General features: G+C 42.0%; 1 protein-coding gene across 3 annotated transcripts in view; it reads left to right on the plus strand.

Moving 5' to 3' along the window:
• Window positions 1–15099, plus strand: part of COL4A6 (collagen type IV alpha 6 chain) — a 183175-nt gene that overhangs the window by 73638 nt on the left and 94438 nt on the right. For all 3 annotated transcript variants that reach the window (XM_019540429.1, XM_019540430.1, XM_019540432.1), the window contains exon 3: window positions 510–593. In XM_019540429.1, the coding sequence (XP_019395974.1) occupies window positions 510–593 (84 nt within the window). The remainder of the gene's footprint in view (window positions 1–509; window positions 594–15099) is intronic.

Consider the following 15099-nt stretch of genomic DNA (forward strand, 5'->3'; position numbering starts at 1 on the left):
TCGCGGTCGCTGTCACCCAACTTCCCATCGATCACTAGGTCGCCGATTAGGTCATCCCCCGTAGCCAGTACCAGGTCAAGCAGCGCTTTGCCTCTCGTTGGCCCATAGACCTCTTTCTCCACGTCTTGGGGGATGTGGATGTGGGAGGTAGTAACTAGAGTTGAACTTGACCCAGAAAGTGATCCTAACCTACTAGGGTGGTGATTATCCATTATTCCAGTCACTCATTGGACCTTGAAGGTATTCAGCACTCTACGGGATAGAACTCTCTCGTCAATCTCGTTCCACTCTTGGTTTCTGTTCTTAATAAACTTGATATTTCTGAAAATGAGCCAGTTGTTAAGTTACAAGTTAAACTGTTTCATTTCAAATGGATTCATGACTCACTTTGAGCAAGCTTGTTGAAATGAAATTAAATGAATCATTTCTGAAATGCAGTATTTTAATAAGATACTTAAGGTCTTGCAAGTGTTTGTTTACTTATTTTTACCCCTTTTTTCTTTTATCAGGGTGAAAAGAAACCCTATCACGGGCCATGTGGGGGCCGAGATTGCAGTGCGGGCTGCAAATGCTTTCCAGAGAAAGGTGCTCGGGTAAGTTGGCTGTTTTGCTAGCTAAAGAAAAACAGTCCTGGTGTCTCTTATCTTGCTTTTTCTGAAAAAAAAGAAATAATGTTAAATACGCTTAAGATTCAGTCTAATGACTTCATGAGACAGGAGAAGTGATGCAGTCCAGCTGCATCCAAACAGTCTGTGGCCAAGTTTTCAAAAAACGTTTAGAAGGTTTATATTTGCTAGCTGTGCAAGAAGATATTAATGGAACTGGCTGATCTACCATGACATCTGAGTGCTATGCAGAATGTCAAACAGGCTTTATGTACATAAAACAAGATAAGTGATTTGAAGTTTTAATTAATTGCGGTGGTGCTGGTTTCCATACAGACCTTTCCTGTCTCAGCTATAAATGGTTCTATATGGTTGTCAATAAATGACTGTTGGCATGCTTTTGGGGTGGGGGAAATTCTGAATGTGTAGGAGATTATGAAAATTTACTGTAGTCAGTCTGTCTCTTTCATGTTTGCTGAAACCCAATCCCAAAGCAAAGTAATTTTTACTGATTTTTGTCTTAGCTAAGGTTGCACCTGAGCATGAAAGTCTCTCGTATCTTGTTTTAGTTGTTTATTTCCTATCTTAGGATATAAAGCAGCTGCTGCTCTGACTTTTCCTTTGGTTATGTTAATTTTGCCCTAATCTTAATTGCCTAAGATAGCTTTGCATATATTAAAATGACATAGTCTGATAAAAGGAGGGGTGTCAGAGTATTTATGTTTTTTGAACACCTGTGGAATTCAGCTGGAAGGTAGCCAGTGCTACTTCAAGGCACAGTGAGATCTGCCTCACTTCGTGGTTACTGGAAATGAAGCAATTGATTTTGCTGAAAGCACATGTCTTTTTCCTGCATGTACTACCTACCACATGACAGGAGTTTGCTATGTCATCTGGAAAGAAGTCAATTGTGGTGACTGACTGGAATTTTCATTTGCCAGTCAGAATTTTTATGAACGTTGTTTCATAACCAAATGTGTATATACTTACATAATGGATTACATACTCAGCACTAAACGTAATTTCTATCTGATATCTGTCATAGTTGTTTCATAGTAGGTAGGGTCAGAAGGGACCTGAGCAGATCACCAAGTCCAACCCCCTGCCATGGGCAGGAAGGATGCTGGGGTCAAATGACACTGGCTAGGTGATCATCTAGCCTCCTTTTGAAGACCCCAAGGGTAGGAGTGAGCACCACTTCCCTTGGAAGTTGGTTCTAGATCCTAGCCACCCTGACTGTGAAGTAGTGCCTCCTGATGTCTAGCCTGAACCTAGATAATTCCCATTATCTGTATTCATAACGGGAATACAGAATCCCCAATCTGAAAAAACTTTGACCTGTTTGCAGGGGAGGTGTAAAGCATCCTGGGATGCTGGGGACTGAGAGTTGAATTGAATCTGGAGGGGATCTCAGACAGAAGTTCAATAAACCAGTAACACCTAAATCAGTTGAGTCTGATACTACATCCATCCAGGTTTATCTTAAAACGGTTTCAGCTGTTTTTAAAGAGGTTTATGTGCACTGAACTTCTGTTGTGTTACAAATTTGAATCAGTTTCTGATTACTAATACTGGTTTAGGTGTTGTTTCTTTTGCTAGCCTAAATGTTTCCTGAATTCTTCTATGTTTAACTGTTACTGCCAGTGCTGTGGTCAGCACCTTTGTAACATAGATACAGCATTTACCTCCAGCATCTCTCCCTGTACTACATCTCATCATAAAACCGATGTAAAAAGAAACAAGTGTTTGGAAAGCTCATTGAAGATCACCAACTGGATGAAAGGCACTTGAGATGGATAAACAACTATTAAAACACATCTCTTCTTGTGCAGCCTGTGATGAAGAAGAAATAAAATGCAACTGTATGAAATGAGTGATTTCCCCTGCACTTGTTGCTTGTGATGCTATATAGTAAAAGCAGGTGTAAACCTTGTTAATCTCTGTTTCATTCTGAAGCATATCTTCTGAAACAGCTGACTGTAGTTCACCCCCCTACAATGCAGGCAAGCAAGTGCCCAATGTGAAACACAGTGCTTGGGAATACAGAGGATGCAGACTTTAAAACAGATCAAGGCAGCTGGAATTTAAAAACAGAATAAATATATATACAAAGAGAAAAATGGGTCTTTTTATGCAATGACTTGATCTTGCAAAGTGCTTTCCTTCAAGGTATGTATTAAGGTGCTCCTCTTCTGTGAAAGGCAGAGGGATCTGAGCATGTCCAGCACCTTGTTTTTATCTGATCCTTACTTACACTCCCAGGTCACTCCTTGAACAGAGTGTTCCCAGAAATGCTCCAAGCCTTGGGCAGTGTTGAACATCATCCTCTGTCTCTTTTCATTCTCAGGGTTTGGTTTGATTGTTTGCACTGGCCATGGCATTGTTGACCTTGCAGTTCAAGCTCTTGGTATGTCTTTTGTTGAGATGTCACAAAGGCTTTCAGCCGTTTTCATTGCAGACCTGAGAACTCATTTGGCTTTTTAACTTTGCTTCTTATATGACCTCAACTTTGAGATGTTTTCAGTGCTGTAAATGGAAAAGGACCCAGTCCTCTCATTGGGATCTGTGCATGGAGGGAGATTCTGCACAGGAAACCCCCCTCCCATACAGAAAGGCTGGAGAACAGCCTCCCATAGTGTTGTTTCTCCCAACCTTGCAATTTGCAAGTACTTCAAGACCCAGGACTCCAGTAAGGTGGGATTAAGACGTGGTCAAGGGTGTCTGGAATGCTAGCCTGTACCCCACAGTATCTTGGAGAAGATCATACAACCTGGGCTGATTTCCCTGGCCTCTGAGCTCACTGCTGAGGAACTAGCTGATGAAGGGTTTTGCTTGCATTGCTACTGTTGATGTACAGTACCTGTTTTTGACGGATGAAGTACGTCTGACTGACAGTGTGGGACTGACCTCTTTAGCCAGACCCTTGAAACAGAGGAAGCAAAGAAGGAAAAGAGAATTTAATACTCCCCAACCAGCTAATAGCCTAATGGAAAGAATACACAAGATACTTCAGGCAGCTCCAACTTGATGCATTGCTGATCAGATCAGCAATGCACCAAGATCAGCACTGTTGATCTCATCTCTCTGTGCTTTTTTATTTCTATTCCTGTGTCGGTAGAAGAATATGTTTAAGAAATACCCAAGTTCCATTTGCTTCTGTCAGGAATCAGGCTCTCACCTGCCACTTCTCACAGTGTGTCTTAAGTTCCAAAGCCACTGTGACAGTGCTGAGAGCTTTAATTATGTATTTTCATTTTTCCTTTTACAGTCCTGCTTTCTTAAAATTTAGAGGAGAAGATGCACAGACAGCAGCTATTTTTGCTTTCTTTATATCTTTCGTACCTTTAAGGGAGCAACTCTGGAGCTGGGAGTTCCAGTATATTCAAACTAGATCTTCCATGCTCAGAAATGAATCCAGATATCTAAGAAAAACCTCTGGTGCAGTGTGCATGTGAGCTCTTTTAGTAGTAAGTGTCAGATGTCACAATGTGAAAACACCTCTCCCTATGGCTTGCACTAGCTCTGCTCAGTTCATTGTGATAGACTTCCTTCTGTATATTGCTCATTGAGGTTTAATTAAGACCCAGTTATGTCCTACCTAGAGAATAAACACTTGGTTGTGGGAGAGCCTTTCACCTCAATCAGTAAGTCAAATCTACCTGTGTTTAGATAATGACTGAAGATGAAATCCTGGTTCCATTGAAGTTAACTGCAAAATTCCTTGGTGGGTGGGGAGGCACAGTTCCACTCTGAAAAATGATGTTTGTTGAATGCATAGTGACTGGAGCCAAGTTGTTAATTCATAGTAGACAGTTTAGTGAGTAGTGCAAAATTAGTTAAAATCAAAACACATCAGCCAAGTCCTGGTTAAAAAATAAATAGATTTCTTTCTTTGGGTTTCATCCTAAGCCTTTTAATGTGAAAATAACCCCACTGGTCAGTATCTGTTTCACTTCGCTGCTTAATCTCCAGAGGCTTTGAGAGCCCCAAGTTGGAGCCTGGCTCTTTAGATAAAGTTGCAGAGATTCAGGCTTCTAGCTCTGAAGGTCCCTGATTTTCCATTCTTGTTAGCTATGAGGGCAGTTATCAAATAAAGGCAAGGACAGTCTGTTTAAAAGGAGACCTGCTGTGCCCAATACTTATACAAATTGTGCGCTTTCATTTGCATACAATCCAGTATTAATGCAGTTTGAACGTAGTTGCTGTGCCTGCATGCACAATTAATCATACTTTGCACACATTTGGATAATCAATTCCTCTTGTATTTTTATATGCGTTTCCTTTAAAATTCTTTCAGAATATCAGTTAATGAAGCAAAGCCAATGCATGTGAAAATATATTGCAAAAGGAAAAAATATGCAAATCCTGATGCCTTAAGATAAAAATAACTTAATTCTGTAGACTGGAAAAAGTAATATATAAAACAAGAGTATCAAGAAAATGTCTTTTTTAATTAAGAGATTTAAAGAGATCAAATTTCAATGAGTTTTTCATATTTAAAATAATGAAATGCCAATAGTTTTAATGTTCTCAGTCTGATAGGTGATTGCTTAGATAATATTTTAGCTGTAGTACTAAAGAACACCATCAGAAATATACCATGTTAAAATAATTTTCACTCCTATTTTTCAGTACTTGACGTAGAGCTTTTGGGCAGGATTAGTCCCTGAGCTTTTGAAAAGTTCATTCCATATCAATGGCTTTATTGCCAAGAGCTATATCCTTGCAGAAGAAATGGAAAGATTTTTCATAATTACATTGTTTCAAATCTGGCAGCATTAAATAGTAGAAGGCCCATGCCATTTCATCTCTACAGCTAATTTTGCCTCCAGTTATGTTTGTGCTGGCTTGTTTGGTTTTATAGCCTGTCTTGTAATTTTTAACACTTGTAAAGATAAACTAGCAACAGCACTGTTCACTGTACATATCTGATCTCTTGGTGCCTGCTCACTTATTGTGGACGTTATGACAATAATTGAACTTGCTTTAAGTATTGCTGGACATGTTTTTGTGGTTTCCAGCTCAGATTTGTCCTGTGTTCTTTTCTTTTATATTTCTTCAAAAGTCAGGCTTTTCTTAAAAACAACAAAAAGAACCTGAAATTATTCATAAGAACCCCTGCATTAATAGAGAAACTGTATCTCATGCAGTTATTTATGTTTTTCCAATTATTGGAAGAGCTAAATTTCAATTCCTAGTATTACCAGTTACCTTTGAGTTTTTTCCCATGACTTGTACTGAAGTCAATAAATGTTTCTGTTGCAAATCATGTGCTCTCTAAAGCTCTTCTGCCTGATTTAAATGCAAGCCCATTAAGATAAGATGAAGTCATTTATCTAACTACATTGTCAGTTACAAAACCATTAATGCTAGAAGGACTCTTCAGATTCAAATAGACTTTGCTAGCAACTGCCACTTGGAGGTATTTTAAATTCCGAGAGTGGTTGCTAAACTTAAAATAACCATGGTAAATGTAGGTCGATTACTGAGGTTTTTAATAGAATTGCTGTAAACCAAGCCAGTTGGAAGATGTAGATAAATCTCTTAAGGAGACTGTTTGTAGTATAACTGGACACTATATTTTCAGGATGGTATAATCTAACCAATTGTGTAGGATTAGTGTCATATTGGCAAAAGCGACTTTGGATTCATCTTTTGATTTTGTGATAGCATCCCCACCTTTGCTCAGGTCACAGGCAAGCATCCCTTGTGACAAATGGTTGATAGATATCTTGGTGTGTTCTTTTTCTCTAAATAAATGATAAAATGTAAATGTTTAAAAACTGGACTTCTTAAATGTACTAAGGTAGCACTGGTTTGCTGAATTTTGCTTTTGACAGCTAGGTAACATTACTAAGGCTGTTTGCGAATTTTCTAATGAAACACTACTCTTTTGGCAAATGCTAGTGCATATCAACCAAAGTACTGTAGAAAGGCATTAGTTTTTGAACTTGCATCAAGCCATTGTTTCCATCTCTTTCCTGTCTCATTTCATACTAGCTTCCCTCACAGGTTGCTTGAGACACCAAGCTTCTTAAGTCTATGGAAAATGGCAATGGCTGTCTTCTGCCTTTTTTTCAGGCATGGAACATTTTCCCAGAATTATTTAATAAAACAGGCACTTTCTTCTCCAAGTTCCTTCCAGGAACCAGTTTTATAGATATACCTTCAGATATTGCGAGTTTATCACAACTTGAGTGGTTATCTGTGATCTCCAACGTTGCTTATGCATTTCATTAAATTCTCTTTATACAGAAAGGCCTCATACTTGAGCATTGTATGTTTTATCCAGCTCAAGTAACAATCTGTTACCTTGTCCACTTCTTTTCTCCCTCCCTCATTTTTTCCACCCTGCTTTTGTTATACCATCTGGTGATGAGTAGGGAGTGTGTGTCTACATGGTAGCAGTCGTCATAATCATCTAGTTCATTCCCCTCCAAAGTCAGGTATAATAGTTATAATAATTCTTTGAACTGTTTTGTTGTGTGGAGAAATGCTGATTAAAATGTGTCACTTTCATCCTTAATAAATATGCACAACTAAGAAATATTATGAAGAAAAATAACAGTTATCTTGATCAATTTCCTCCTCTGGGTAAGCATCATATTACTTGGGAAAAAGGATGATCTTCAAAGTTTAAAAAAAGTTGACCATCTATTAGCTGTTGTTAACATGAGTTTGGCTATATTTTGAGTGAAAATGAGGTAATACAAGTCAAACAAACTCTGTGTGCCAATTGCTTTTATTAACAATTGCTAAGACTTAACATTTTTGGATACAATAAAAACTAACTTCAGCCAAATGTGTGATTAAGCAATTATTGTACATTTCCTCTGTACAACTCCTGACCCAGACTGAATAAAATACATTGAGGCCTGGCTCTTAACCAGAGCTATAGTGTAAGTTATCTAAACCAAGGGTGGCTAGCCTGTGGCATATGTGCCACAAGTGGTGGGTGGCTTGTGTGTGTGTGTGTGACCAGGGAGGAAGCAGGCAGCGCAGTGACAGATACGACTGAGATGAGAACTCAGAACAGCAGATTAGGCAGGGGAAGGGAATCAGAGTGGCACTTAGCAAGGGTGTGGGCTTAACTTGTGGCATGCCTGCCAAAAAGGTTGGCCCTCACTGACCTAAATAAAACTCATGGATCTCAGTTTGTATCATCTAATATGTGGTAGATGTCAAGACACAACTGAACACACACACATAATTTGCCATCAGCTCAATACAGCAGTCATGCATTATCATTACTTCTCAAGAAAATAGGTTGTCATCTAATTGACTTTCAGGCATGATGACAATGACCAAATACTTTTTAAGCACATTTTGCAAATTGACAAATAATGTGAGCCCTGTTTTATGCCACAGGAGGGTAAATGTACACTATTAAACATTGCATTAGGAAATTGTTTAAATACAATACAAAAAGGTATCGTCTGTGCTTGTGCTGTCAGCATGGTTGGGGCAACAAATGTATAAACTAAAATCATTTTGAAAGTGGTTTGTTTGTGCTGCACATCTCGCAATTCTGTGGGAATCATAAAGGAGGAGAGGTATTTCATGAAGTTAAATTTTTAAGTAGCCCAGAGCACTAGTTCCTGAGCTGTGCTGCACAGGGCACTTCCAGGAGGTCTGCAGAGTTGCAGTGATGAAGCATCTATCAGTCTTTAATCTCTGCACTTCATGCTAAGTGTAGCTCAGTCCAGCCATCTCTTTGGTTTCCAGAGTTTGTATCTTCTCTTAGATCAATGATTCTCAACCAGAATATGGCACTTTGGGGTGCTGTGAGATCCTTCAAAGGGTCCTGTGAAGTGTGAGAAGATAGACCTGCCTGTGTTCATCTGCTTATCCCTGCCTTTTCATTCCCCTGCCCCCACTGCAGGGTGGTAAGCACTGTAATAAGTAAGTTAATTTTTTTTAATAGGAAAAAATTACAAATCACAAAAATTATAGAGGGATGCTTCAACCAGTGGGAGAGACCTTGAATCTAAAAGGCTGAGAACTACTGCTTTACATTCATCCTTGCTATCTGGCTTGGTCTGAAAGAAGGGTCAGTCTGTCCTGAACTGGGGCCTCCCAGACTGAGGCATGTTGGTTTCTGTATCCAGGTAGACTGGAACAGAGAACTAGACCAATTATTTTAGGCTGGGATCCATTCCCTAGCTAACTAACGGAAGAAATTTCAAGAAATAAAGAAAGGCAAGAGACTTGGCAGTGCTGAACTATAAGAAGAGTTCACATGGGAACAAACTGCCAAGGAGATTGTAGCATCCCCTTCAATTAGACAAACATGTGCCAGGTTTTCTGTTGAGTGTACTTAACCCTGGCACAGGGCAGGGAGTTAGACTAGATGACCTTTTGAAGTCCACTCCGGTCTTACACTTATATAATTTCTTTTAAAATTCTTGGACTTATTGTTATGAGTTGGCCAATATTTTATCCAGTCTGGTTCAGGAGTTTTCCAGGCTTATAGGTGACTTCAGGATCCAAAAAAAAAAAAAAAGGACGAATCTTCTGGAGTAGATGTGGAATCTGCTGTTTGCCGTGACAGTCGTTGGCTTTTTCTGGTTGATATGCTAAATACATATGTGGGAGCATCTTATTCTAAAATTAGCAATACTGGGTGTTGGAGAGAATTATTTCTTTGTCAAGGGCTGGCTCTGGTTTGTAGTAAGAACTCACTTTAACTCCTGTCAGGAAAAACTGGCTCTGGGTCATTGGCCTGTATGAGATATCATCAACAACACACCCAATACATCTACGCTCCAGTAACTGTTGCAAATTAGCTGAATATGAATGAGGCAAGTGTTTTCCCAGTATCCAGGGCAAGCTGGTTGGGAACAGAAATCAGCATGCAGTTAGGATGGGAGAAGCATCTGTAGTTTGGGGATGATTCCTTACTGTAAAGAATAGAATGACCCTACCCCTCATCAAAGAATGGTAGAGTTTTCTAGGAGTGTGGGTGCATCCCAGATTTACTGAAGGAGGTACAGCATACTGCTCCTCAGACCATGGATGTATGGGGGCAAGGTGTGGCTGGAGCCCTCTGGGTTGGTGGGGACACCAGGGAGCTGGGCATGGAGCAGGCACATGAGGAAAGGACCACCTCCCACTGACACTGTTGCCACTGTCACTGGCTGACGGAGGAGCAGGGCAGATCTGCTCCTGTCCGGCTACTGCTGGGAGCTCTGAGAATTGGCAGCCGATCATGCTGGGTCTGACACCCTGCACAGCCACAGCTGGAGTGGGGAAGTAGTGACTCTGAGGTTCCCCCTGTACCTAGATCAGCTGAGAACAGGAATAGTGGGAGTGGGGTGTATCTGCAATGAATGTTGCACCCATCCGGGGGTACTTTCAGATCCCCAAGTGTATTGGGAGCCAAAAGTGAATAATTACACCCTCACTTTGAACTATATTAAATGTCTGCAAAGTTGCCTGAATGGATTAATATATCTGATAAGTATGGGAAGCTGTTTTTGTTTTCTTTTTAAGATGGAGTGGACTATTGCCAAAACTAATAAGCAAAAAGCAGTGAAGTTTTAAATGTCGCCTGGGTCTAATGCATAAAAAATAAAGGACAAAATATAAGCTTCACATTGAAGAATATTAATAAAAATGTCTGTTTTTTTGTTCTTTAAAGCATTTTTCAATTGCTTTAAACAATGATCAAATAAGAACTTCCAATAAAATGGTTCAACATGTGAATTTACTTAAAGCTCTCCCTTTTATTGTACATTCAGTACAAAGGCTGATACTGTTATGTGGTTCATATTACGATCCCAAGTGTCTTTTGGTTTACAACTAAAATGATTATATTTGTGTTCACATCTCATCTAGTCAGTAGCATCTACTGCTTTTTGTGATGCATGCTTGCCGCCACCCCAAACAGGTTGCATAGGTATAAACCTGTATGTGACCCAGTTTAACAGTTCCTTTGAGGATACACAAGCCAGCATAGAACCCAGCTCAATCTCCTGTAGCTATTCTGGCTGTATGTATACTGCAGAGTTATTTTAATAAAACATCAACATTTAATGGTGCTCTATTTTTATAAGTATATCCCAACTAAGTATGCAGAACAGAATTATTCCTTGGGAACTGTTTTAATGCCTGATTGCTAGCAAATTTGCATTTCTTTTGCTTATGACTTGTGTAGTTTTTTATTTCCTTTGATAATCCTAATGACTGCCCCGGCACATGATTCTTATGTGTAAAACAAAGATTGCTTTAACAAGGGTGTCAGATATTCAGCTTGTGGGGTCACTGTCGCCACTGTGCTAGAGTTGAAGTCAGCACTGCGTGCTCTGTGTTCCATGCTGGAGCTACAGCCGTGGCACAAAACTTGTTAGCGGTAACCAGCTCCAGCATGTGGCACATATCACAGGGCTGGGGCTGGGGCTGGGGCTGCCACTGTCACCATGTGGACTGGATCTGGCCTGCATGTAGCCCTGTGGTCTGGATCTGGTCTGGAGCAAGAGATGTGTGACGCCCCTGCTATACAAGAGATGACACTTCTGTTGAATAATCTGGTAAAATACTGTTTCAGATTAAACCCATTCTGAATGCCCAGATGTCTTCAATATGTCATTTGTTTGTGTTATGATGACTAATGTCTACAGGGCCCAGATGAGATTGGGGCCCTGCTGTACAAAGTACTGTACAAATGTACAACAAGAGACAGTGCTTGCGTTGAAGACTTGCAATCCAAATAAATACTTTATTTGTAAATTGTCTTAAGATGGAACTAGGTAATGAGAAACTTATGTTCCTTACTTATATTTAGAAACTTGTTTCCAGGAAAATAAATGATTCTACAGCAAATCTTTCAAACTGAAAACACTAGCACAGGGTAACTAGGGTTACTGGTGCTGTATATTGTTTTTATAAGAGAACTCTGAAAGTAATGTAGTAAAATTCTGCTGGAAATCATCCACTTTCCAAATATAGAGACGTGAACTAAATTTGGTGTCCTTTTTCTTGTCCCAGTTGTAATCATTTAGGATATGTATTCTGAACAGAACAAAACGTTTTTCTGAGAATACTCTACCCCTGGAAATTTCTTAGAAGTAAAAATGTACCCTCGTCTGGCTCAGAGCAAATTTTAAATTAAATAAAGCCTGTGCTCAAACTCATAACAGCAGGTGGTCATTTTCTATGAAACTCCAGCTGCAAAAGAACTGTAATTCCAACAACATTTCAGAACCTAGCTACAGGACACCCAGAGACTTCTTTATGTTTGGATCAGTGTTTCTAAAACTCTGAAAGGGAACATTTTCTAAGATTTAAAGTTTTTTTTGTTTTTTTTTTCCCCTTGAAACATGACAAAAAGGTGAAGTAATTAAACTTCATTTGTTTTTCTAACATCCTGCCTGTAACCTGAACTAATCTATTCTAGCCATTTGTTTCCTATCACCAGTCAGACTGAGACTTTGCTCCTGAGAACATTTTGGGTAATTAATTAATTGTGCTTAGAGTGGCTTTATTCTGTGCCCTCAGTGAAAAGAAGCATGCAGAATTTGCTTTGTATCCTTAATCTGGGTGCTCTGTGCTGGCTATTTCTGTTTTGCATGTGGTAGAGTCAGGTACTATATTGAATACATATAGCCTGTAGTGTCTGCCCTTAGCTTTTAGCAGTGTCACTTCTATCCCTTACAGTTTTGTTTGTACGGCTGTGTCCAGATTAGCATGGGTATGTGGCACTACATACGAAAGTATCCCCTGCACTGCTACCTTGAAGCTTGCGGGGGAGGGAGGGATTTGACCCCAGGAGATCCTGGGATCAAAATAAACACATGCCAAAAAAAAATCAGGGTGGCGCATATGACAGTAGTGCATGCTGCCCAAAACTGGAGCCTAGCCAGCCAGAGCCGCACTCCAGCTGCTAGCCAGGCTCTCAGCTGCAGGAGTACTGCAGCTGCAGCTCCCTGAGGCCCCCAGGACCCTAGGCAAGGCTGCTGGGGCCAGTGCAGTTTTTGGCCGCAGCCTTCTCTACCCTAAATGGGGTAACCAGCCGCGTGCCAGAGCACACGGGGCATGGACATTCCCTGGGGACAAGTAGCAGTGGCACAAGGTGCTGCTTGTCCCTGGGGAAATAAACATCCACGCTTGTCTGAATGCAGCCACAAGTATTTAAAAGCTCCTGGCCCCAAACTCATGCTAAAATTCTGGTTCCACTGAAGTCAACTGGGGGAAGCACTTGCCACTGACTATAGTTGGGCCAGGATTTTACCCTCAAACTCTACAGTTCATATTTAAGGCTTTTAAGAACGTGTACTCAAACTTCCGTTTGTTTATGAGGCTTGTCATAGGCTTGAAGAAGATAAAACAAGCAATACTCAATAGAGGTGCTCTAATATATCGGTCCATATTGTATTGGAAAAGGAAAATTTGACATTATCAGCAATTGTCTTTTTTTGGCTGATGTGGCCAATAACGTCACCGACTAAATGCTGCGTGTGTGTGAGTAGCCACAGCATGCGTGAGGCCAGTCTGGCAGCTTGGAAAGTGATGTCCGGCTGGCGAGTCTGTTGGAGGGGGGAAGGGGCGCGGAAAGAGATGTTGGGGGGGCAGCCCCTGTAGTAGGGGAGGGAATGGGGCTGGGGCAGGCACTACCCAGCTGGGGTGGGGCATGGGACAGAGCTGTGAGAGGCTTGTTAAGGGTGGGGGGGTTAGATCTCATTTTTACATACACCCTGGGGCAGCCATGTGGGGCACATGCCCCTGGGATCTGTGCATGGGGTGAGGGCGAACTGCTGCTGCAGGCTGGGGCCAGGGGTGGCACCGGGCTCCTCCCAGTGGGGGAGCTGGGCTGGGGCTGTGCTTGGGGGAAGGGGGAACTACAGGGTGGGCTATGGTGAATTCTGGGGTGGCCACAGCCCCCCTTGTAGCCCCACCACTCCCAGTGTCACCACCGCCTGCCCCTAGCACAGCCCTAGCCCAGCCCCCCTGTTGGGAAAGAGCCAGTTCTGTCCCTGACCCCAGCCTGCAATGGCAGCCTGTCCTTGCCCCACACACAGATACAGGGGGGCACATGCCCTCCGTAGCTCTCTGAGAGTGCACATAGTGGTGGGATCCCCACATCCCCTGGATGATCTGCCGGCTCCTTCCTTCACCTCGCCTTGCCCTGAGCCTGCAGTGAGCAGCCCACATCTGCCCTGTGCAAAAATCTGGAGGGTCACATGCCCCCAGCCCCGTTCCTTCCCAGGGGGGTGCAACAGTGGGGAGCCTCCCTTCTCTGCCTCATACCCCCTGGGCAGCACCCCCAACCCTGCCCCTGCTCCTCCCCCACTCCTCCCTTACTGTGGGGCCCTTGATCTGTACCCCCATGCCCCTTCCCTCTCCCATGCCTGTTCCCTTCCACAGAATTACCTGCAGGGTGCTGCTCACCACACTGCTCGGTTGTATTCCTGCATGCAACTGTTGGCTACAAAGGACCAACTCACAGGATCATCATAAAATTCTAGTTTATTGGATGGATGCAAAAGTCAGACCATAAACCTTGGTGCTGATCCCCTCAAACATGCACACATTCACGCACACGCACACCGTAGCTAGCTCTGAACACTAACCACCAGTGTCAAGATATACCTATCCCCAAGTGCTGGAGTCCACCGTCAAGGGACAGTCGAGGCTTCTTTCAGTGCGATGTTGCTGAAGAAGGGGGTCACCAGCTGGTCCTTCTGGCTGTGGACAGGCAAGGTGCTGCTCAGGTCAAAGAGGGCATCATTGGGGGTCATTCTTTGCTGCCTTTTATCCCTCTCTGGCAGATTTTGGTGACTCCCCAATTCTCAGGCATACTTAATCTGGGGGTTGTTGACCTTGAGGGGAGTCTCTCTTGGTAGCTGCTGGATGGCAGCTGTCAGCCCCAGGGGTCACGTGCGCAGGTATGTGCAGTCTCAGGAGTCCGTTGATGAATTTTGATGGATTCACTGCCATGATGAGTAGAGCTCTGGAAGTGGTTGATCAGAGGGTATTTCAGCCCCAACGGCCTGTTTCCAGCATTGATTAGTTCAAATGGGGGCTTCTGTACCTTTTAATAATGAAGTTTCCAGGAATTCCTGGCTCTGTATTGATTCTTTCCTCTTCTTGGTCTGTAGTTTTGTAGGTGTTAAGTAACTTGTTTATCCAGATTAGTTACTGTGCTACACAATCAACTATGATTCATTCAGGGACTGCTCCATACAGAGATTCCTCCCCTTGTACCATGTAACAATGTTAGCAAAATACTTTTAAACTTGAAGTACATTTGTAAAAGCATCTACAAGCTCTATTTTTACTACAAGTACACCTTATATAAAAATAATAATAATATAATAAAAGAAACAAAGGAGAGAAGAAAAGGTGAAAAAGAGAAAGCATCCCCAAAGGGGGGCAAAAACTGCAAAAGGGGCTTTTGCCATATGGAGGAGCTTCACATTTGAGGGAGGGCAGACAAAAGGGTTTCTTGCTACACAACTGCGTGCATGCACATGGTGTCTGCGGGCCCCAGCCAGAA

The sequence above is a fragment of the Crocodylus porosus genome, unplaced genomic scaffold (genome assembly GCF_001723895.1).
Source record: "Crocodylus porosus isolate Cpor-Errol unplaced genomic scaffold, CroPor_comp1, whole genome shotgun sequence".
Lineage (NCBI taxonomy): Eukaryota > Metazoa > Chordata > Crocodylia > Crocodylidae > Crocodylus > Crocodylus porosus.